Source organism: Myxocyprinus asiaticus, chromosome 37 (assembly GCF_019703515.2).
Source record: "Myxocyprinus asiaticus isolate MX2 ecotype Aquarium Trade chromosome 37, UBuf_Myxa_2, whole genome shotgun sequence".
Classification (NCBI taxonomy): Eukaryota; Metazoa; Chordata; class Actinopteri; order Cypriniformes; family Catostomidae; genus Myxocyprinus; species Myxocyprinus asiaticus.
Window position 1 is genome coordinate 23513504 of NC_059380.1, and position 26358 is coordinate 23539861.

The 26358-nt window shown below is 39.1% G+C and overlaps 1 protein-coding gene across 2 annotated transcripts in view; it reads left to right on the top strand.

Moving 5' to 3' along the window:
• Positions 1-26358, top strand: part of draxina (dorsal inhibitory axon guidance protein a) — a 47142-nt gene that overhangs the window by 6722 nt on the left and 14062 nt on the right. For both annotated transcript variants that reach the window (XM_051675380.1, XM_051675379.1), the window contains exons 2-3: positions 17908-18394; positions 19453-19652. In XM_051675380.1, the coding sequence (XP_051531340.1) occupies positions 17926-18394; positions 19453-19652 (669 nt within the window). In that variant the 5' untranslated portion in view covers positions 17908-17925. The remainder of the gene's footprint in view (positions 1-17907; positions 18395-19452; positions 19653-26358) is intronic.

The window sequence follows — 26358 nt, forward strand, 5'->3', positions numbered from 1 at the left end:
CAGGGCTGCATTTCCCAAAAGCATCGTAAGCCTAAAATGAAGAAGACATTGGTGCCAATGGTCTCTACGATCAACGTAATCTTGCGATGCTTTTGGGAAATGCAGCCCAGAGCATTTCAAATCGGTCACTTGTGAGGTTCCATTTCAGGGCAAACGGAGGTATCCTACCTACGTAGGCAGTAGAGAGCAACGCAGTTCGCTAGGTTTTGGAATAGAGGCAATGTCTTTGAGCTTCCTCGATACTCGATAGTGCTGCAACTTCCTCAATGGGTAAACTCGTCTCTGCATTCTGGCAGATTTGTTGGGTGTGAAATCAACCCTCTGCCATAGGCGTCGTCCCCTCATGTCATTCAACGTCCAGCCAACTGCTTCTACATCACTACTGATGGATCTATGTGCCAAACATAACCCATTCCTAAACATTATCTCATGCAAATTCAAACTAAGGTAGATCTACATGTGCTTCCCAGAACAGAAACTAATCAGAGTTGGAAAAAGTCCTTACAGCGCCGTATGTTGAATATAATGACCTCATTCAGCATCAGAAAACTCTCTGAAAGTTTTAACCTCCTTGGATCTTCCAGATGAAGTATGGATAGAGAAAAAGCTTCGTCCTTTCATCCCTTTGAAAAGCTTTTTTGTTCTTCTGCTTTCTGGAGGTAGCAGGGGTGCAACAGATGGCTCACGGAGCCCCAGATCTCAGCAGGAGGAGATGTTGAAGACCTCACAGTGGAGGCTCCATCCCTCCTCTTGAGATGTCACAGAGTTCATTAGTGAGCCTTTTAAACTTCTGCACAATATCACCCAAGCTGCTTGTGGAGGCTTTTATCAGTTATTCACACAGAAGTAGGATCTGAAGTGTCTGAAAACCATGTTGTGCTCACATATACCCTCTGTGTGGTAACTCCACCACCTCGCTGTCTTTCTCTCTCTGTCTGCCTTACTTTCATTCTCTTTCTGAGTCTGGGTCTCGTTGACTTTCACTGAATTTCCAGCAACAACCTCAGCTCCATGCTGTGACCCTTTGCTGAACATCATATATAAATCTAGTTTGCCTGCTGTTACTCTACAGATGCCAGAAGCAGTACTGTATGAATCCATGGGGATCTCTGTTTGTTATTTGGCTGCACTGTATGTTGAATCTCAGATGAATGTGTCTGACATAGAGCCAGGCTTTTTTGATTTTTCTACTTTGATAGTATAGAGGATTTTTGGTTACTGGAATGTCTTTTCAGAAGACACATTTGATTGTTTCTGTCAAAGGGGCTGAAAATTACAAGGCAATCTAAAATTCTGTCTGTGCATTTTAAAATATGAATATCAAGAAGTTTGTGGTGCTTATTTCTGTACCATGGACATGCAAAAAAAAGAAAAAAAAAACTAACCCTTTGTATAAAACTCTGGTGCATGAGTTTTCCTGTACCACTTGTGCTACGGACATGAATGTCATGCTATTGCTTTTCTAAAAGGAGCAAAAAAATAAATGGTTGTGAAATAAATAAATAAATAAATAAATAAATACCATAGTCTTACATTGAATGAAAGTCCAAGCCATATCTAGTGAGCAGAATCTCATAAACTTGGCTCTTTTGACCACCTACCAACATCCTAGCAACCACCCAGAATACTGCGGGCACATGCTCCCTCAGTTTGAATTTCCAGATTCATCAACATTAGAATGAGGGTAAGAACAAATTTATGAGCATACACACCTCCAGCGGAAATTTTGCGTGAGGACATTTTCTGCGCACATAAGAAAGAACACTTTACTAATTACTAGTGAATGAGACCCATGCAAACAGTTAGCATAAAATGGAAAAATCTAGTTATAGTATTTTTTCTTACCATCAAAGTCAAAATCAGAATTTATAAGCAGTGCATTTCTCAGCTTAATGATGTTCTGAGAACCCTTTGGATATCTAGTCTTTTGTTCTGACCAAGGCATTTTAAAATCTGGAAATCACATAATGATAAACAGCCATCATATATGGAACAAATAGGCAACATTTCTTAGCCAAAGGCTGTATTATTGATTTTGCACAGCCCAGCATCTTTATAAATCATGCATTGGATACAGGTTCCCCACCTCCCTCAATCTCTCCTCTTTTGTCATCTCATGGTCAGCATACTCACTTTAACCCTCTGGGGTCTGAGGGTGTTTTGGGCCCGGAGAAGTTTTGACATGCCTTGACATTTGTGCTTTTTTCAGTTGCTTAAAAACATATTAATGGCTAAAGTCTGATAACACTGTATTCAGCACAAACGGCTACAGTATGTGAACAACATGTACATACATGTTTGTATTTTTGAGAAAATAACGTTTATGCATGGTTTTTGAAAAAACAAAAATTGTAAGTCACTGAAATAAGGCCATACAGTGCATCCGGAAAGTATTCATAGCGCTTCACTTTTTCCACATTTTGTTATGTTACAGCCTTATTCCAAAATGGATTAAATTCATTATTTTCCTCAATTCTACAAACAATACCCCATAATGACAATGTAAGTTTGTTTGAAATCTGTGCAAATTTATAAAAAAAAAATATATATTAAAAAAAAAATTATTCACAGTATTCACAGCTTTTGCTCAGTACCTTGTTGAAGCAGCTTTGGCACCAATTACAGCCTCAAGTCTTTTTGAGTATGGTGCTACAAGCTTGGCACACCTATTTTTGGGCAGTTTCTCCCATTCTTCTTTGCAGGACCTCTCAAGCTCCGTCAGGTTGGATGGGGAGCGTCTGTGCACAGCCATTTTCAGATCTCTCCAGAGATGTTCAATCGGGTTCAAGTCTGGGCTCTGGCCGGGCCACTCAAGGACATTCACAGAGTTGTCCCATAGCCACTCCTTTGTTATCTTGGCTGTGTGCTTAGGGTTGTTGTCCTGTTGGAAGATGAACCTTCGCCCCAGTCTGAGGTCCAGTGCGCTCTGGAGCAGGTTTTCATCAAGGATGTCTCTGTACATTGCTGCATTCATCTTTCCCTCGATCCTGACTAGTCTCCCACTTCCTGCCGCTGAAAAAACATCCCCACAGCATGATGCTGCCACCACCATGCTTCACTGTAGGGATGGTATTGGCCAGGTGATGAGCAGTGCCTGGTTTCCTCCAGACATGACGCTTGCCATTCAGGCCAAAGAGTTCAATCTTTGTTTCTCAGGGTCTGAGAGTCCTTCAGGTGCCTTTTGGCAAACTCCAGGCTGGCTGTCATGTGCCTTTTACTGAGGAGTGGCTTCCGTCTGGCCACTCTACCATACAGGCCTGATTGGTGGAGTGCTGCAGAGATGGTTGTTCTTCTGGAAGGTTCTCCTCTCTCCACAGAGAAATGCTGGAGCTCTGTCAGAGTGACCATCGGGTTCTTGGTCACCTCCCTGACTAAGGCCAGCTCTAGGAAGAGTCCTGGTGGTTCCAAACTTCTTCCATTTACGGATGTGCTCTGTGCTCAGTGGGACCTTCAATGCTGCAGAAATTTTTCTGTACCCTTCCCCAGATCTGTGCCTCAATACAATCCTGTCTCGGAGGTCTACAGACAATTCCTTGGACTTCATGGCTTGGTTTGTGCTCTGACATGCACTGTTAACTGTGGGACCTTATATAGACAGGTGTGTGCCTTTCCAAATCATGTCAAATCAACTGAATTTACCACAGGTGGTCTCCAATCAAGTTGTAGAAACATCTCAAGGATGATCAGTGGAAACAGGATGCACCTGAGCTCAATTTTGAGTGTCATGGCAAAGGCTGTGAATACATATGTACATGTGAATTTTTTTGTTTTTTATTTTTAATAAATTTGCAAAGATTTCAAACAAACTTCTTTCATGTTGTCATTATGGGGTATTGTTTGTAGAATTTTGAGGAAAATAATGAATTTAATCCATTTTGGAATAAGGCTGTAACATAACAAAATGTGGAAAAAGTGAAGCGCTGTGAATACTTTCCGGATGCACTGTATATCACATGCTAAACATTTGTTCACAAGACTTTTGAGAACTGGATCTTGTAGCCTAGCGTTTTTGCTACAAAATGATGTGAAAACCATCCTGATCACTCATTCATACAAAACAATATAGTCATTTAACTTTTGTAAGACACTTTTAGTGTTAGAAAGGCCATATGCGAGGAGGCGTGGATGATCATGAATATTGATGTGATTCACACCTGAGGAGACAAAGACCCCTCCCCTGAGAGAGAATGAATGTGAGGAGACTTAATGATTGAGTGTATTATCTGACTATACATTTTCTTTACATAAAGACTTTACTTAAAAACTTTAGACCTATACTACCCTTTAAAAGTTTATAGATCTGTAAGATTTTTTAATTTTTTAAAAGAAGTCTCTTCTGCTCACCAAGGCTGCATTTATTTGATCCAAAATACAGCAAAAACAGTGATATTGTGAAATATTTTTACAGTTTAAAATAACTGTTTTTATTTGAATATATTGTCAAATGCAATTTATTCCTGTGATCAAAGCTGAATTTTCAGCATCGTTACTGCAGTCTTCAGTGTCACATGATCCTTCAGAAATCATTCTAATATGCTGATTTTCTAATATATTTACAGCACATTTTACACATTTACACCCGAACAGATATTTGCATGCACAAGCTTCGTTGATGATAATGAGGCAGCATAAACACTAGTTAAAACATAATCTAAACATTCATATTATTTTTATATCACATTACATATTTAAATCATACAGCATACAATTGAAATACCTGCTTTAGCCGAAACAACGTTTAAATGTAACTAAAACTTGCCTATTAGGACATATTTCAAATGTCAATACTCTGAATCCTGGCTGGCAAGTCTGGAAATAGTCCAGCAAGTAAAATATGTCCATGTTTATATAAAATAGCATGTCAACTAATGTAAGTAAAACTAAATTACTTACTCATCTGGAATTGTATCCTCGGCCGGATCAAGTCGCTCTTCAAAATGTAAACGTTCATCGTTGGAGTCCCGCTCTTCTTCTGAGGAAAATGTGAACTCTTCGTCACTATCCAGGACCATCTGTAGAGCTTCCTCACCTGTGTAGCGTGCCATCTTCCAAACGTGCAGGAAAGTGAATGAATCTGATGATGAAACTTGATGTTTTTTAAGGCATTGTTGTGGGGTCATTTACCATTTGCATATTTGCATAGATCGCCTCAACACATTACCGTATGAATAGCGTGCTCTGTTGGTGGGTGGGATCACATTAGCGATAATGAGCTGAGCCAGGAGAAACTGTACATCGCTTTGTTTCATACAGATTACATTCCAGGAGAATATTTGTTTTAAATTTGAAAAAGTATTTAAAAGTAGACATTTTAAGCTTTCTTTAGACATATGTTTCATGTTTGTGTGATAAGTATTCACGGAGATTCAGTTCATTTTTGTGACGTGTTTCAGAAAGATGCTCGCGGAGACAGAGACGGCTGAAAGCGCACCCTGTATATTTTCTTTATTTTACAAAAGCACAGGGTTTTGTTGTTATTGTGAGTGTACACAAATAAATGTAGACCCTTTATAGTTTCTAGTGATGTCTTACACTTATCTGTATGCCCAAAAATGACTTTAGTAGTATTTTAAGTTGTTTCCGCTGTTATGCGGAAAAAATCCAGCAGGATGCGCCGGCGCGTCCGTCGACCCAAGAGGGTTAAAGGGATAATTCACCCAAAAATGAAGATGCTTGCATCATTTACTTCCTCATGCCATCCCAGATGTGAATGACTGTCACATGTTTGTGTGTTTTTGTTCTCTTTCATGTTTTCATGTCTTTTATTTTGAAATTTAGTTCCTGTTTCATGTGACTTCCTTGTCTTGTCATGTGAGCCTCATGTTTCATGTGTTTTTGTTCTTATTGGTTTTTAGTCATTGTCTTGTTATCATGTTCATTAGTCTTGTCTTCTCTTGTTTTCTTGTCTTCCCACGCCTGCCACGGACCACAGGCCATCGCCCACACTTGCCACGGACCACGAGCCAGCGCCCACGCCTGCCACGGACCACGAACCAGTGCCCACGCCTGCCACGGACCACAAGCTAGCATCCACGTCTGCTCCATCCCAGAGCCTGTGCCTGAATCCACATCTGTACCAGAGCCAGCACCTGAAGCCTCGTCCATCCCAGAGCCAGCGCCTGAAGCCTCGGCCGTCATGTCTGCCTCATCATGCCATGTTTCCACGCCTTCCTCGCCAAGCCATGTTGCCATGCCTGCCTCACCAAGCCTTGTTGCCACGCCTTCCTCGCCAAGCCATGTTGCCACGCCTGCCTCGCCAAGCCATGTTGCCACGCCTGCCTTGCCAAGCCATGTTGCCATGCCTGCCATTCCAAGCCATGTTGTCATGCCTGCCATGCCAAGTCATGTTGTCACGCCTGCCATGCCAAGCCATGGGGCTTCACCCCGTGAAAGTACAACATACCACGCTGCCTCGTCATGCCACGTTGCCTCGTCAGGCCCTACCCCACGGCTCACATCTGTCTTATCAGGCCCTGCTCCATAGCTCAAGTCTGTCTTCCCAGGCCAGGCTCCACAGCTCAGGTCCTCCTTGCCAGGCCACGCTCTATGTCCGCCGGATCCACTGTGGTCTCCTGCCGCTTTGCCTGGACTGCCCTGGTCTCCTGGCCATCTGCCGGATCAACCGTGGTCTCCACCCGCCTTGCCTGGACTGGCCTGGTCTCCTGGTCCACGCTGGTCTCTGGGCCCTCCACCCGCTTCGCCTAGGACACTTGGTCCATGGCGGTCTCTGGGCCCTCCGCCCGCTCCACCCTGGTCTTCTGTTGTGATGCCTGTTCCGCCATGGTCTCCAGTCCTGTCTTGTTCCCTGTGGTCTTTAGCCCCGTTGGGTCTCTTGGTGTCCCTGCCTCAAGGTCCAGGTCCACCATTTCCCCAATAACCCCCCCTCTCCCCACGTGTTTGTGTGTTTTTGTTCACTTTCATATTTTCATGTTTTGATTTCATGTCTTTTCTTTTGAAATTTAGTTCCTGTTTCATGTGACTTCCTTGTCTTTTCATGTGACCCTCGTGTTTCATGTGGTTTTGTTCTCATTGTTTTTTAGTCATTGTCTTGTTATCATGTTCATTAGTCTAGTCTTCTCATTGGTTTGTTTATTAGCCTTGTTATCAGTTCTGTTATGTCATTGGTTTATGTGTTCATTGTCTTGTTATCTTGTTATTAGTTCAGCCTTGTTATTGGTTATCTTGTTAACTTGTTTACCCAGTCTGTGTATATATAGCCCTCATGTTTGCCTTTTTTTCTTGTCGAGTATTGTGATTGTTTAATCTTGTAATGTTGTTTTTGCTTGTAGTTCACTGTTTTGTCATGGTAAAGTCAAGTCAAGTTCATGTTTATGTTTTGTTTTGCTACTTTCATGTTTTTGCACTTGGGTTCTACATCATCTTCGTCATCTTGGCTCATCTTCATCTGCTCCTGCTCTGCAAATGCGTTACAATGACTTTTTCTGCTGAACACAAAGATTTTTAGAAAAATATTTCACCTCTGTAGGTTCTCACAATTCAAGTGAAAGGGTACCAAAATTTTGACACTCCAAAATGCATATAAAGGCAGCATAAAAGTAATCCAGTGGTTAAATCTGTATCATCAGAAGTGATATGATAGGTGTGGGTGAGAAACAGATAAATATTTATGTCCTTTATTACTAGAAATTATCCTCCCAGCCCAGTAGGTGGCGATATTCCCAAAGAATGTGTTTTGCCAAAAACAAAAGAAGAATGTGAAAGTAATAGTGGATTTTAAAAAAACGTATCACTTAAATATTGATCTGTTTCAATATTTGTGGAGTGGTGGTAGTGGTTTCGCTTTCGTCGTATCGTATAATGATGCGTTTGGTTTTTATTTCTGCGTTGTGGCGGCGGGCAGCCCCATCCACCGTTAAATCTCATTGGTCCAAAATCCAGCTTCTCATAACAGTACATTAAGCATCAGATATGTTTTGGTTGGCTATGATTGTGCCGCATCACACAGCATTATTGTGTTCAGTGTGGACAGTCTGTCCCTGGAATCTTATCATATGGCAGCTGGTTAGGACAAGGTGTTAGGTGTTCTATCTATTTTAGTTTTTTTTTAAACTTCATACTTAGAAATGTAAGACTTTGAAAATCTTCCATTAACTTACATTGAATGTTCAGAATTCAAAATCTAACTGACAGCGAAAACGGCATCACAATATTAAATTGTGATTGGTCTTCTTTCTTAAATCTATTTGCATACTAAACCGTGATTGGTCTTGTATTCTTTGCATATATTTATCCATATATTATCACCTTTACACTGCACAGTGACTATGTGTTGATTCTCATGCACAGCCGACGGAAAAGAAGACGTGTGTTGAATGTCATGACAATTGCAAAGCCGGTCTGTTGCAGCCATTCATTTATGCAGAAAAAGCCTAAAACTAAACTTACCTAAATTCGAATTTTTTTACTGCTTTGCAGACACTGGTATTCCTTCAGTTTTTAATGTTGTTTTTGTGTGGTAAATGAGAGATACTAACAGACACCCAAAGTCTACAAGGGAGTGCTTATACTGAATAGAGACCAGCAATTGTGTGAAGTCTAAAGCTCAGCAGTCGCTCCAAACTCTCTCCTTGGTTTTGAAAAGCGCACAGTACGTAGAATTCACTGCAACAGCCAAAAACAGTCAGCGAGTATTCTCAAATGAAGCCCCTGCAATCTCTATACAAATTTCCTCTGGCAGCAGTTTTGCTCCCCAGCCTCGTATGCAATTTCCTTCACTTAGCCTTTGTGGTCGAGCTCTTAAATGGCCCGCAGTAATCCCCCTGGCTAGCAACCCTACACAACAATCTCTGCAGGGTGTGAGATGCATTTTTGTGTCGTGATAAGGCTGGTCCAACTATCGACCCACACACTTACTGTAGCTCAATACCCCATCCCCATTGATTACCAGGTTGCCAGGGTGATGAACTACCTCTGGCTACATCAGAGAAAGTCTCAGAGAGACCTAAACATACTAATGCTGACATCAACACAATGCAAATACAACCCTAAACCCATAAAAGCATGAGCAATAGCTCTATATAAACACTAATTTATACTAATGCTAATGGAAGTGCTAACACAAGCACAAACAATGCCAAAACATGCTTACACTACCTTTACAAAAGTAACACAACCATTGATGTTCTTTGATTGAAGGAATATGCAGGTTCAAAACAATTGTTACAAAATCTGAGTAGCAGTACGGAAGTGAATGTGGCCACTTACATTACACTTACACGTACAATGGAAGTGAATGGGGATAATCCGTAAATGTTAAAATACCCAGTTTCAAAAGTATAGCCAAAAGACATAAATAATATGCATGTTAACATGATTTTAGTGTGAAAAAAAATAGCTCAGGAACCTTTTCTGTATAAAATTAGATGCAGTTATACAACTTCGTTGCCAATGATGGCATAATGCTGTAAACCCTAAAACCCTGAAATGACATAAAAACTATGATTCAAACAACTATGCAGCTAAAATAATACACACGTTTTTAACAGAACATTTTAACATTTTTTTTTTATTATTATTATTATAAGCTTAACATTTTTGCTTTTAAACCCTCCAAAAAGTGGCCCCATTCTCTTCCATTTTAAGTGCTACACTGTAACCATTCGATTATTATTATTATTATTATTTTTAGAAAAAGAGAGTCGAGTCTGAATTATATTTTGTCACAAATTCTGTCGACTGAGCTTCACTTATTAATCCTGGAGTATTCCCTTTAAAAAACAACTAAAACAAAAAAGATTGGATTTATGTTTCATTCTGTCTCACACATACTGTCAGAAAACTGCTTTGCTCTTTATTTTGTTGCATTAGTGCTAAAAGCATCCTGTCTTTGTCGTGAAGTGAAGAAAAACAGAAATTGTCCAATGTGTTGATTTTCATTCACTTGAAAGCAGTGACAGGTCTGGATTTGGAAAGTGAAAGTAAACTATAACATGGAATATAAACATGGGAGACCATAGCAAATATTGTTGCGATGTTCCCTTTTGCTCCAACAGCAAAAGGAAAATCTCTTATTACATATCCACAACTTTCCTAAAGAGGATAAAATACTGTAGAGGGAGATGGATTATGGCTGTCAGAATAGAAAAAGGTGTCAAATGTCACTGCTTCAGCGGCTGCATTTGAAATCACATTGCAGCAGTATTGGCTAGTTTTCTAGATTTATTTATTTTATTATTATTATTAATGCCAAGGTTATACAGTGATGTATATAATAGCACAGTGATATAATCTTAATCATTAAATAATGAACATGAAGTGAGGAAAAAAAAGATTTCTAGATTTACCCTGCTAAATTAAAGCTAAAGTAGGCTATTTACTAGTGTCACCAAATTTCAAACAGCTTTCCCGAATACTCTCCCCATCTGCCATTAATGAAACAAACAGATGGTCCCACCGAAAACTCTTGCCATTAGTTGACGGGCCGCTCAAACAAACAGCAATGTTCTGATAGCGTCACAGAGCTACAGTGTTTACAGTTTTTGAGAAAATCAGCTAAGGAATGGTTTACTTATAGTTGTTTCTGCATATTAGGCTGGGATAAGATAAAGTATTTCAACATTGAAAAAGTTACACACTTAAGCTTTAAAGAGGAAATACACCATCAAACTCTGTACAAAGAGTACATTAAAATGTATGAACTCGTAAGTAGGAATTTGTCAAGATGATTTTAAGCATAATGCTAATGGTAATGCTAATGACCATTGCTTAAACTGATGTACTCTACTATTAACTACACAAAAGTAACACTACCGAGGACTGGATTGAAACCTGAGTGAATTTGTGTTCTCTTTCTAACATCCATTTGGTATCTCACTATGGGAAAACACCTCAGGCATGTCTGACCCTGGAAGCACCAATGAAACCACTTCTGTCAGTTGAAAGACCACTCAAAAGTCAGGATAAATATTTATTCTGTTGTCTTTATTATAAAGCTGCCGTAGCTTTATACTCTCCGGCACGTTGTGGTGGTATGATGGATTGGCTGGTCTAGTCACATTTTTAGGAGAGTCTCACTAAAACAGTTGGAATGTCATGGTGAACTTGATTAGTGTTATTTTAAATTCAAGTCTCTGTCATGATGACTGTGAGCTCTTTGAGTGGTGGAGCGAAGGAAAAGCGTCCCTCCCGTCCGTGCGTCTGGGGGTCAGACACGCAAAAGCCACACTCGCTAATCCCAAGTTTTGCTGCACTGCTCTTGATTCGTGTTGCGAGTTTTGAAGAGAAGGGTGCGTGTCGTGGCCACAAATAATGGGGATCCCTGTTTTTCTCTGCTGTCCGCAGACGTCTCAGACACGGAGGGAACTGGGATTCATCCTCCGCCACCCGGACTGAGGTGCAACACTATGCGACCATGAGGACTTAAAAAGCACATTGGGAATTGGGCATTCCAAATTGGGAGTAAAAGGGGAAAAATAAATAATAATAAAAAAAAGCTCATTTTGCTAAAGGCAGCTTTGTTAATGGCTCTGACAACCGCAAAGTGAGTTAGTGAACTTCATACTTCGGTTCATCACTCTTTTATGTGCTTTGTTGTGGATTTGTCGAGAGTGTCTCTTAAGACGAATTCAGCCTTTGTGCCTAAGGTGAGCGACTTGCTGGATATTCACCTGCCGTCTTTTTCCTCATCTTAAGATGAGTGAATTAACTGTTTGTGTCCAGCTCGTACTCTGCGTTTGTATGTGGAAACAACGAAGGCATTAAGGAGTAATCATCTTTTCATTTTGTGAGCTGATTCTCTTAAAGGCAGACCCATATTATGACAGTGTCTCAATGGCTAGTGGAGTCTATTAAATTGAGTTATTATAGCCTGGGGGTGTATTCTAACAGAGGTGTTTCAGTTCAGGACATTTGTGCGGGTGCGAGTTGGGTGTCGCCTCACACTTTTACCAGTTTTATAGACTGGATGTTTCACTGGCTTATTCAGTCCTTGGTGTGGGTAGTCAATCTGTCTATAGGGCATGGAGGAGGGTGTGGCCGGGCTGTGAGTGTGCGCGCCTGGTGCTGAGCAGCCCAGTCAGCGGGAGAGAGATAAGAGGAGGTGTCGGGAGTGCTGGAGAGAGAGAGAGACACATTTGCATTTACCATCAAAGCTCAATCACCCTTTTCTGACCACAATCAGATCAATGTTTTCATTAAAAATGAAAACAAATCAGAAGCCCAAAATAAAAAGCCAACTGATCTCTATAACCTTAAATCATACAAATGGACTCATAGTACTGCTGGTACATATATTAAAGCATTAAATTCAAATGAAATAGTCAATTGTATCAGAACATTTAATAACTCAACATATGCTTACAATCAAGGAGTTGATTTGGCTATCAAACACATTTATGAAACTTTGGAAAATACAGTAAGAAAAGCAAAGTTAATGGAAACAAAATCAAATGAGTACGAAAGAGACAATAAACAAAAACCTTCCAAAAAATGGTTTGACTTTGACTGTAAATCAATTAGGCAAGAACTAAGACTGATTTCAGACCAAAAACACAAAAATCCAGACAACAAGGAGTTACGTTTAGAACACTCAAAACTTCTTAAACAATACAAAAGCACACTGAGACAGAAAAAACAGGAATACTACACCCAGACCCTAAAGAACATTGAAAACACAATAGACCAGAGTCAGTTCTGGAGCCTATGGAATGGCTTAGGCACTACAAAACCATATGAACTAGCCATACAAGATGGCAACATTTGGAAAGAATATTTTGAAAACCTCTATAACCATCAGATTGTTTATTTAAATAATCCCAATCAAGCAGAAATCCTTAAAAAATTGAATACTCTTGAGTCATGCATTAAAAACAACCAAAATCCATTAGATTATCCAATAACCCAACAAGAATTAATCGAAAAACTGAAACCCCCTAAATCCAATAAATCCTGCGGTCCTGACAACATCAGAAATGAGATGCTAAAAAACAGCTCTCCTATATTAAAGAATGCATTGCTGAAACTCTTTAACATGATTCTGATGTCAGGTGTTTTCCCTGATGTGTGGAATAATCCCAATAACTACAGGGGAATCTGTGTAACCAGTAACTTGGGAAAAGTATTCTGTTTCATTATCAACTCACAACTTTCATCTTTCATTAAAGATCATAATGTCATCAATAAATCTCAAATTGGTTTCCTTCCTGAACATCGAACCACTGACCATATATTTACACTAAACACAATAATTAACAAACATATACACCAAAAGAAAGAGGGCAAAATATTTGCATGCTTCGTAGATTTCAAGAAGGCTTTTGACTCCATTTGGCATAAAGGTTTATTATATAAAATTATTCGAAGTGGTGTAGGGGGTAAGGTATATGATATAATAAAAAATATGTACACCTAAAATAAATGTGCAGTAAAAATTGGTCAGAAAAGAACAGAATATTTTTCCCAACATCGAGGGGTAAGACAAGGCTGCTGCCTCAGCCTGACTTTATTTAACATTTATATTAATGAATTAGCAGACTTGCTTGTCAGACCCGCGAGACCAGGACTAGAACTACAGGACACGGAAGTCAAATATTTATTGTATGCAGATGATCTATTAATTTTATCTAAAACACCAGAAGGTCTCCAAAACAATCTAGACATCCTAAATCAATTCTGCCAAGACTGTGTCCTAGAAATCAACATCCAAAAAACTAAAATTATGATATTTCAGAAAAAAACAAGAAATCTGGAACAAAAATACAAATTTACTTTAAATAATACCACACTTCAACATAACTCACAATATACTTACCTAGGACTTGTTTTAACCCCCTCTGGAAATTTTAATTTGGCAATTAAAACATTAATTACAAAAGCCCGCAGAGCAACGCATGCCATAAAAATGAAATTATTCAAAATAAACATTCCAATCAGAATTTGGACAAAGATATTTGATTGTGTCATACTCCCCGTTGCTTTATATGGAAGTGAAGTCTGGTTTCCATTAAGTAATTACAGCCATAATGCTTGGGACAAGCATCCTATAGAAGGTTTGCATGTAGAATTCTGTAGAAGTGTCATTCATGTCCACAGAAAGACACCCAATAACACATGTAGAGTAGAACTCTGCCGTCTACCTCTCAACTTAAATATTAAAAAAAGAATGTTAAAGTTTTGGATTCACTTAAACTCTAGTTCTAAAGATACTCTTCATTATAAAGCACTGAAAACACAAGAACTCAATCCACAAAGTCCTCTCTGCCTATTATTGTCACAACTCACAAACAAAGCACCCAAAGTCAACTCAAAACAACTAATAAGAATAAAAGAAATAATGAATCTCCAAACCGATATACACATGGAACATTGGAGGGAACAAACAAAAACACAAAGTCGCCTACAACATTACCTTCAACTCAACAAAGGGTATAGACTTGCTGAATATCTGTTCTTGGTCAGAAATACGAAATATAAACAACTATTAACCAAATACAGACTAAGTGACCACCAACTGGCCATTGAAATAGGAAGGCATAAAAAGACATGGCAACCTAAAGAAGATCGAACATGTGTCCATTGTAAATCAGGTGAAGTAGAGACAGAAGTACACTTCCTCCTTCACTGTGAAAAATATTCACACCTCAGAGATTCATTACACATCCAGCACCTGTTTCAACAGTTTAGTTTAGCTACTGTTATTTATTTATTATTATTATTTTATTAATTTAATTACATTTTACTGTATATGTCAAGCACAATTACATGTCTTTGTTTCCTTAGTTGTTTCTTGTCTAGTTTTGTTTTGTCTTATTGTTCATGTCCATTTTACTGTATTCACCTATTTGTTTTTCTTGTAATGCTTTGGCAATATGTACTTACTGTATGTCGTGCCAATAAAGCAATTTGAATTTGTATTTGACACACACATGCCCTGACTGTGTTCCGTTTAAATTAATATTTTTAAGTTAAGGAAATAAAAGTTTACCTGTTTGAGTTGAAGTCACATTTCCTGTTTCCTCCTTGTCTCCACAAATGAACCCCATTACAATGAAAAAAATACATACGTAACAATAATAACTCAGTGAAAGCACAAGTGTGTTCTTTGTTTTCCCCTATCCATTCTTTGGGAATTTAATTGTGTGCTTGTACATTGGACACTACAAGCCGGTTGACTGGTCTGCTTCGGACAGCATATCTGCAATAATGCTGTTGGCTATATCCCAAAGTGACATAACAAACAGATGTTAGAAAGAGAACTTTAGGTTACTCACGTAACACCAGTTCTCTGATAACAGGAGTGATGTATCTTACCACACTTCCCTCCTCGCAGTTCCATGGAGAAGAGATATGCGGAAAATGAAGAAGGGACCCATGGCAGTGTCTTTTATGAGGGAGGTGGGACTCCCTTATCACTGCTGTGATTGGTCTGTCAACTGCCAGAATCATTTTCCCATAGTGAGATACCTCACTCCTGTTATCAGAGAACTGTGGATACTTTGATTTACCTAAAGTGTCATACAGACTCAAGTCAGATATGTGAAATATAAACCACCACATATCAAGTTCTCCAAACACCAGTTTAAGCAGATCCTTCTTCTCATTTAATTCTGCTGTATTACAATCAGCTTGATTCATTACCTGAATCACAGCACTGAGATACCAATTAAAAGACAGTAATGGTAAGAGAAGGAGCTGCAATCTGAGTTTTACCTTCTTAATGTGCTCTCCAGCCACAAACGCAATGGGGTAATTTTCTCGACTGATAATTTTGCACAGTGCTTAAGGTAGGCAAAACACTTTTGGGGCTCTTGTAAGCTGTATGAAAGCTGAACACATTGGAATTGTAATTTATTTAGCCAAACAATGTGAATTATGTCAGTAATGGGGTATATCTGGTTCATTCTCTGAAAAATATGTTTAAAGATGTACAAGATGTTCCAGTTCAGAAATGTGATTTGTAGGTACAGTATTTGCTCAGTTTATAAATAGTTTTATGTGGAAGTGAATTGGCCTAAAACATCTAATAGTCCTCACGGGAAGTTCCTAATTACAAGTTTGGAAATCGTTATTATGATGTGATGTGCTTTCAAGTGATTTTTGGTCAGAAAAAAATGCACGAGATTGGCAATTTCATATTTCTCTTTTGTACTTCCCGACAAAGACAGGAAGCTTTTTTTGCACTAAGTCAACAAAGTAAAATAATTGCTAATTAAAATAAATAAAGTTTTTCTTTTTCTTTTTTTTTTTTTTTTTTTTTATAAAACACAATCCCTAATAAGGAAATTTCATACAACTGAAGAAATTCTAGCCTTAAGGACAAACTTTGTTTTTGCAAATAGCAGTCAGCGGGGGGCACTAAGCACAACTCCAGCTGTAGCCAACAGGCAATGAACCACACTTAATAAGAGCAGGAGCACAAAATAAGCCACACCACAGGATACATTCTTGTGTTCAGATACAGCTAGATGGAGCGCAAACAGAATGCAGGGGACTCGAGGCATGTTTTTCGAAATTTTAAACTGTTAAAAAGATGCTGAAATTTAATAGGACAAGATGCAACCAAAGTGAGACACCATGAGAACATCTCATAAGTCTACCTCAGACAGATTGACAAACTCAATTGCAAAATGGATTGCTGTGGACTACACCAATCATAGGCTTATGGTCAATGTTATGGGAATAAAACAAAGACTATTTATCTCAAGACGGACCACTTGTATTTAAATAATTGGGAGAAATTGGAACGCCCAATATGGCAGACCTAGAAAAGGAAGTCTCGCCTTATAGGTAAAAGAGCCAATCACCAATTAGATACAGACATTGCCTCTCTGTCAACACGAGAATGTGCATGCGCATTAGCTGGACCAGCCTGAAAAATAGAATTTTTTTAGCGTGACCTAAGCTAAAGAAGCACACATTATGATACCTGTGTTGTCAGATTCTACTGCTGATTTGAAATATGTTCTTCGGTCATGATCTTGACCAACTGTATTGTAGATTTCGGTCTTTCTCCTTTCAAGTAGATAGGAGCTGTACTTTCTTGCCACTTATATCCATAGAAAATAGCTGCCCGATGGCCGCAGAGTGGACTGACTTGCCTTTAAAGGGACTTTCCTTGAAAGCAACATAAACACCAGCTTCAGCCCATCGTTACAAACATGACATGAATATTTGTTAAAAATAAAGATGTATCATCTTAGATAAAGAGTTACTGTAACATGTTTATATCAGTGGCTCTGGATCCACTCTGTGCAAATACATGGATAGAGGTCTGCTGTTGTTTCTAGTCAGTGTGAGCGGCTTTCAGGGACAAAAAGACAGTCAAGAGGATAGATTAACTGAGGAGAGCATCTGAGGATAAAAGGAGACCCCGGATGATCAAAGTGAAACCCGTGTCACTGATTTGCATGGTGAGATGCATGGTGAGAACCTCCTCATCAACTCCACTTTGATGTGCCACCTGAGGAAAGAGTCTTCCTTTGGATTCTCTTTTTCTTGGCACAGTAGGGATGCAAACATAACATTTAGTCTGGCAAGTTTTGTCAACACATTTAGGATGCCTTTGAGCTGTTGTTTTTTTAATTTTATTTTTTATGTAAAAGCAAAGCCATTATTTAAATATTAAAGTATGTTCGTGGGTAAAACATGGTGCTTTGGTTTGAGGTGTCCTGATTTAAACCTCTAGCCAGTGTTTCAGTCGAAAGTTCCTTTTGAAGGTTTGTCATATCTTCAGTTTTAATGAAAATAAAACTAAGCTAACTTTATAAATTTATTAAAAAAAAAGATAATTTCTTGTTTTCAGGGCATATTGGTTATAACAACCAAGTCATAACATCCAATAAGTTTCAAGATGTCTGGAGTTCTGAAAACATGGTCGGCCGGTCTTTCTGTCTGTCCATCTATCATTTAATTTTTTGTTTCTAACTAAACTAATATGACCGTATTCTGCAGGAGGCACTGTGTTTGAAGATGGAGGCTCCTGGCTGGTGTTTTCTCTTATCCCTGCTCCTCATCACACTGTTTCAAACCTCACATGGCTCTGAGACCCCATCTGCAAATGCCAAGTGGAGTCTGATCTGGTCCTCCACCTCCATCACCGACTCCATGCAAGACCCTGAGAGGGGACTTCCTCACAGCAACCACCATAGGAGACGAGGGTCACGTGAAGACAGGGATAGTGCTGGGCTGCTCTCCCGGAGGCCTGTGTCCTGGCCGGAGGATGAAGGGCAGAGTCTAGAGGGTTTGAGGTCTGTAAGGCTGGAGTTGGGGCCTGGGGACTGGATGGGGACAGGGGGTCAGGACAGAGGTCCTGGTCATATTCGGCGAGGTAATAATCCAACAGAGGGAGAGTTTACGCGTAAAGGCAGGAGACACAGTCACGGGCATCTGGCTGAACACAGGAAGCAGGGAGGCAGAAGAGACAAAGGCCGAGCTAAAGGTACAAGAGATCAGGTCACCGTTCTTTAAACCTGGATTGCTTAGTTTGCTAGATAAGTTTTGGGTTAACTGACATAAAAATTTGATTTTATTATCAGAGAAACATATCGAAATTCTCAGACCTGCTCATTGACAGGTTAACTATTGCACTACATATAGTAGCTTATATATTTTTTGCTAGTAAAGCTAGACAAAGAGACATCAAAATCCTTAAAAAAAATATTCTTTTGTGTTCTGCAGAAATCTGCAGTTTCAGACGGCATAAATGTGATGTAAACGATGAGAGAATTATCATTTTTGGGCAAACTATTCTTTAATCGATAGCCACGCAGTCAAGTTAATGTTAGTGGAGAGTCATTTCAGAGACAGAACAAGTTATTTTGATAAAAGATTATGAAGAAATTTTTATTTTTATTTATTTATTTATTTATTTTGCCAGACCATCCAAAACACCGGCTGTGAGCCACCAAGTGATAAGGTATTAAATGTCTCACGTGAATACGGGACGCTTGAGCATTTTTAGTGCATCAAGACAGGATGGGGGTCCCCTTCAAGAGTCTCACTGTCCGACCCTTTTATGCTTCAAAATGGGACACAATCAATGTTTCGCTGTCCGCTAAAATACAGGACAATAGGCATCCCGTATGGGACACTGTATTTTTGCCCAAAATACGGGATGTCCCAGCTTAAACGGGACAGTTGTAAACACACCACCTCTCCTGTTTTGTCGCTGTTGTCTGTGACGAATGTGTTAACATTTGGATACTGCCCTCATGAAAAACATAAACAATGACAAAACATACATTGCTAAACTCTCTTGCATGGTGAACATACACAAAAGTTTGCATCATTACTATGACAACTAATGTGGATGTGCTAGCAAAAGCGACTGCAGATTGAACAGTCTATATTTATTTATTTTTTTATTTATTTATTTATTTTATTTTTTCCCTGCAGTGTGAACAAAGCCATTTGAGGTGTTACCCAGGCCAACTGCTGTATATCCTCATCCTAAATTTAATCAGAACTAACTATGCTCTCACCCTCTTTCTCTCCTAGGGGTTTCCTATGACCCTGAACCACAATTAGGCTCATTGTTGAAGGACATGGATGCATTTGAGGATGTTTCCTACACCTCCCTGCCCAATCATGACACTGCCCCACCCACTGACACTCCCTCCCCTGTCTCACCCATTTTGGTAACCACGGCAATCAACGAGAATCACCCAACACTGGCCCCAGCCTCCACCAAACCCCAGGTACCCGGGCAAGCATAAGCATCTTTGAAAATGAAGGTCTATTGTGTTGCTCATGTTGTTTAGTATACACTAGACTGCTTACGTTATGTTCTACAGTGGCATTATTTGGGGAAAAAAAGACAGATGAGTTTGTCTGGATCTTGGTTGCACACCTGCCTCTCACCACCCTGATTTTATTGCTAGAAATTGTCAGTCAATTGCATGACTCTTGGTCGTTTGGCTGTCATCTTACGTGAAACTGCCCCGAGTCTTTTTCCGTTCTGTCATTTTGTTGTAAGATCTCAAAATGAACATCTTCATTTAAACTGCACACCTTGGCAGATATAGATACTGAAGTGCTGTTTATCACACAGATTTATCACACAGATTTAGTTACCTGTGCTTCAGCTCCACGCTTATTGCTAAGTGCCGCCTGGGGCTGGATCGTACTCGAGTAAAATTACCCAGCTCCCTCAGCTCTAGGGAGGAGATGGAGGAGGGGAGCTGTCACCAGCTCAAGTGTGGGGTGAGATGTCGCTCGCCTATCCTCCTGCTCCTCTTTCTCACAGCCATCTGTTCTCTTCCACCCTCCTCCCTAGATATCTTTTTACTAGTGCCTGCTTTCTTTATAATTCTCTTGAGTGGCACGGATATTCTGGGATACAGATATTAATTTAAAAAAAATTTGGAAAATCTAAAGGAAATGCCACTGCTTGCAAGGCAGCAAAAGAAGTGTTTTGGTTTTAAGCTTTGATTTTCTGTCAGTGAATTACTGCATCAGAGCTCCTTTGCTGTTATCTTGACATTCACTACTTTTCTTGTTTTCTGTCAGCTTTGTATGAGAATCAATACACAATGCAACAGTCTTTGTAGTATAAAAGCAGCTATATGGTTACATAAGCCGTTTTTCCACCATCGGGACAGTAGCATTTCCACTGGAGCACGGTTTGGCAGGGCACGATTATAAACCATTCTTGGCCTGGAATTCTCAGCCCGGTTAGCTAACTATACTCAACAATTCTCAAGCAGGCTGGTGTAATGGCTTTAGTATGTGGCAACTTGTTCAGTGTCTCTTCATGATTTTATTATGACGGTTTAACAAGTATTATAAACTACATTTATTTTTCTACATGCCTTTTTCATCAGGGAAGTAAATAAGTAGCTCATTTAAACTCAAAATACATGAATATATTCTCATTTACTACAGTATTTGCATATAATACTTATATCATATTTTTTCAATAAATATCATATTTAGCTAGTCTGGGAACTTTTACCTCTCTGCATGCTCATGTCCAGTGGTAAACACAAGGCCTCAGCAAATTATGGTAAACCTTGCGCCTTTTTCTCTATTTTCCTTATTGCGACATGATCTGTGTCTTTGCTGTTTGTTTAGTAGAGTAAAACCAGGGAAAAAGCAGTCCTAATCTGAACACTGAACACTGAACCTGATCATCCTCCATAGTGTGCCGCACTAGCTCCAATATTTACCTCAGTAACTTTTTTGTTTGTGTAATTTTTTACTTACAGTGACACCTAGCTGCGTGGATACAGCATCATTCAAAATCAATAGTTACAGATTTTAAAACAAGATATTCAACAAGAAAAAAAAAATGTAGTGCTGGACTTGATTTTTTATGTATCAGTAATCCATTGGATCATAAAAAGTGGTCTCTATATGACAGGTTGTTAGAGGGGAGAAATAAGAGGGTTTGGTGACATCATTTGAAAAGGAAAGTCTTTTCATAGGCAAAGAAATCTGTTAAAGTTTGATAAAACATTACAAAGACAAAACAATTTTTCCTTTGAAATAACTTGCACCAATGAATTGTTCACAATAAGACCAGGACTTGGTATAATGAAAGTAAATAGGGTAAACTGTGATTTCATGATGACATAATAAAAATAAAATAGCAAAACAGCACACCTAATATTGTGTCCTAACCAGGTGCAATGCCTGAGTTTTTGTCCAAACTATCCACACGAGCGACAGGACATTTTTGCGATAGCATGGTTTTCTGCAGCGTCGCACTGTGTAGCCCCGTCCGCAGTGTAATCTCATTGGTCTAAAATCACACTCCACATAACTCTCTTTTAAACATCAAATATATTCTGATTGACTGTTATTGTGCTGTATAATACAGCATTATGGCTTTCAGTGTGGACAGACACAGATGCTTGTAGCCTAATTACCTTCAAAAAAATGTTTGGATGGAGTCTGTCGTTAAATGGAGTTTGAATGGAATCTCTGTGCACATGTGAGTACTATCTGTGCACAAGAGACTGAGCACTATGGTTACAAAAACTATTAAGTGATTCATAAGCACAATGGCCAGATTGTTTGTGATGCTGTTTGCAAACCAGCTTGTGTCTTTTGAGAACTGAGACGTCGCACAAACTCCCTGGCTGCTACTGAGACGCCGTTATGGATCTGAGCTCAATGACATAAAGTCACTCAGAAAGTAATAATTAAGCCTCAATCAGACAAATCCTCTATTTGCAATTAATCTGACTGCCATTATTCTAGTAGTTCAGCTTTCATCTAAGAGAATATATCGTTTTAATTCATGTGTTTTTATCAATTAATACATTTTGTACTCTAGACGGAAATTGAGAGAATGTGCAATCTTGATGGCATCTGAATCAATACCAAAGCATGATGCAAAGCAATTTTTGAATAGTGTGCACACACCGTACACGTTTTTTTTTGCCCCCTATGTAGCTGAGGCTCTGAGCAGCAGTGATTAGTCTGACCTTATGCGCCAGAGAAACTAGCACACAGCCATCTTGAAAATTTTATCTTTGAACTTCCCAACCAGCGGTTGCTATATAGAAAATGTACACTTTGATATATGGTGTTGATGTCAAAGTGTAGTTAGCTAGTGAAGTGGATTTACAGGTTATAGAGTTGTCAAAAGCTATCATGAGTATTTTAAAGTTTTCAGGGGATGTCATAACAACTGGAAACAGAGCGCGGAGATTTTAAAACAAGAGAACTTCATTCATAAATACACAAGATCCTACCTTACCTCCGTGGATGTACTTATATGCCTCTGTGCTCATGAAACTCCAAGAGACAACACAAAGTCATTAAAAATATCTCTGTACGACACCTCTGGCCATCATCTAATGTCATTCACTCATCATGTTATAGTTAATGAGAGCAGATTTGAAACCGGGAGAGGGGAAAGGATGCCACTATATTCACATACATGTGAAAGTGTAGCCTACGTTTTATTTTATATTCCGTTTACAACTATTTTAATCACATTTAAGCCTTTTAAAAATGTGGCGTGACAAATAAATTTTAAAAAGTACAAATGTAATTTCCTGTCACTGTTTGAAATTTCATGTCAACTAACATTTTAACAAATTATTAACAAGTTAAAACTTAAAAATTAAGCCGAATGACACATGTAACTATTGAAATGTTTATATCATGATAAAGTGCAGTGTTTCATAGCTGTCCAAATGTGATCTGCCAGGTCCAATTTACCTCTGTGGATGTCGGAAAAACGAACATTTACAGTGACAGCAAAAACACCTCACGAGCATTTTCACATAACAAAGTGGTAGTGCCACACCATCAACTCTTGCTGAAAAATACTTTCTGTGTTCCCACACGTAATCCATTTTTATCGACTCTTCTCAGTAACTTCAATTTAAACCAGATGCTTAGAGACAAAACACAAAAGTGTGCAGCACTGAAAAGGGGCGGGGCTGAATAAGGTCAATGCTCTGGTTAGGTTCTTCTCTCTCCAGTCGCTTGACTCCCTGAGAATCACTGTCCTCAATACTTTTCGCTTGGACTGCGTCAGTTTGCAGTGTTTCTGCAACCTGCTGGCAGAGACATGGATGTCCTCCGTAGGATCTCTTTGTCTCTCTCTCTTTCTCTCACATACTCTACACTGTCAGATTCTTTAGAGTGCAGACTTCACTGTAGGAAATGTAGAGGTTAACCTGTATTTGAATGAAAAACAAGACAAGAAGAAATCAAAATCTTAATAAGTATCTCTGGTCTTATTGTTTACAATTTACACGGACTAGCCTCTGCTTTATAAGCCAACACATCTGTCCCTCATCTCTCATTATGCAGTGTCGCTCTCAAACTTACCAAGGCTATGCAGAAAAAAATATTTTAGGAGAAAACAATAAAAACAATATTCCAAAACCAAATACAGGGCCAAGCACTAGTTACATCCCACTAAAAGTCAATTTCAACAGAGGTACATGTTGATCAACTCATTTTGGGATTCAAACCTACAACCTTGGGGTTATGAGCTCAGAGCTTCACCAATATGTCACACCATCTACAGCTGCATCAAGAACTTTTTTTCTTTTTTTTTCTTTATACTTTTTTTCTGACCAGTAGATGATGCTGTTGTCAAACTTGGCAGGTATGCTCAGATCAGGTAGCTCCTACCGAGTTTTATGTTAATTTGACAAAGCATTGCCAAGATATAGTCAGACATCCAGTTTTTCACCCTACACCGTTAAATTTGTTAGGGTGTAATTTGTTATAATGTAAATTGGCAATGGTTCCAAAAAAACAAAACAAAAAACAACAAATAGCAAAAAACAAAACAAAGAATAACTGTTGTGATGCTTGGAGTAAAGACTATGTTAGCCAATTTAGGTGAAGATTTGACAAAATTAGTTGGAGGAGAAGTGAAATAACAGTAGAACAATAAGCGAAAATTAGACTACAGAACTTTTGTACTTGGTCCCTGAAAATATCATAGCCTAACATGTTTTCATCAATCATATACAGATGAACAATACAGTATATGCGTGGTCAGTGTTCAAGATGATCACATGGGAACTTAGAATGTTAGCCCCATTATGCTGAGTTACTGACCAGCACCATCTTCCATCAGACATTTTTGCATCAGTTTGAGTATGTTCACCTTCTCCTGTGGCATGAACGGGAAGCGCGTTGCGTCAGCCATGTGAAAGACCTGGGTTCTCATCCCGCGTTGAGAACAGGAAGCAATTGCATTTGCATAATCAGTGATGTGTGCGATTATGAGGTTCCATTTTCCCCCTAACACCTTCACTGATCACAATTCTCCGTCATTTACTGATTTTTTTTTTTTTTTAAAACATTGACAGATCATTTCAAATGCTGTTTGTCATTTTGACAGATCAAAAAATAAGAAAAAAATGTTAACTTAGTGTATCAGTTTTGACTTTGCTGTCTTTCTCATGTGTGTGTGCCCTGTTTATTTCCTGGGAGTATTAAAATGTGTATTTACAGGCACCATCACCATTAACACCTGGTAATATGTGTCACTTTTGACCAGTTGTGTTCAGATTTTGAGGAGAGGGTCTCTAAATTAATGACTGCATACATAAGTGTTACTGCATGATTAGTGTGATACTTTATTATAATATAGCGCAAAAAAGAATAATAACAAAATTAAAGCACAGAAAAAAAAAACAGTGGCGGCCTGTGCATTTAAAGTCTAGTCCATCAGTGTGATTCATGCCATTAAGAAAACCTCGTTTCACAATTAATAAGACACCCTATGCCCATGGACATCATACATGACGTTGTAGCCAACTAATAATACCAACTGACCCTTCGCGAAGCCCCACCTTAAAAACGCTTCTGACCAACCCTGTCTTAGCAACTGTTGCCGCGCCACCATTACTCTGACACGCGTTTGCTATATTCCAATGAAAGCCTATGGAAGTAATGTATGTTCGAGTACTTTTAAGTGGGATTTTATCAAAATAAAAATAAAAATGTAAAATACATTGTTGGCGGGTCATTTGTAATAGTGACACGAGTTACCCTGAGAGGTTACACTCAGTGTTTTTACTTTCTTTTTTAAAAACAAAATTTAAATAAATCTCAGCAGTTACAGAAATACTCAAACGAGCTCATCCGGCACCAACAATCATGCCATGCTCCAAATCACTGAGATCAAATTTTTTCCCCATTCTGATGGTTGATGTGAACATTAACTAAAGCTCCTGACCCATATCTGCATGATTTTATACACTGCACTGCTGCCACACAATTGGCTGATTAGATAATCGCATGGCTGTTTGTTGGTGCCAGAGGGGCTGGTTTGAGTATTTCTGTAACTGCTGATCTCCTGGGATTTTCACACACAACAGCCTCTAGAATTTATTCCGAATGGTGCCAAAAACAAAAAGCATCCAGTCAGCGGCAATTCTGCGGACGGAAATGCCTTGCTGATGAGAGAGGTCAACAGAGAATGGCCAGACTGGTTCGAACTGACAAAGTCTACGGTAACTCAGATAACCACTTTGTACAATTGTGGTGAGAAGAATAGCATCTCAGGGTTGGCGCTGTTTTGGAGGCATGAGAGGGACCTACACAATATTAGGCAGGTGGTTTTAATGTTGTGGTTGATCGGTCTATATATGTGCCATTATAATTGATGCTATACCACTGAATGTTGTTGGCTATTTATAAATGTAAAACAAGTATGATGGATAAAAATGACCATGATGGACATTGTACAATTTAGGCTGAGTGACGGATAAAACATTTTTCTAGTGCAGCCTCTGGTGTAGGGTGTAATCTTATTACAAAGTAATTAATTATGGAATAACTATTTGCACTAGGTGTACTTTAAATAGCACCTGCCACACAGGGTGGCTATTTGCACTCCAATAGTCTGGTTGCTGTAGTGGCATGGGATGTTATGATGGTGTGGACAGGGTTGGGTGGGTTACTTTTGAAATGTATTCC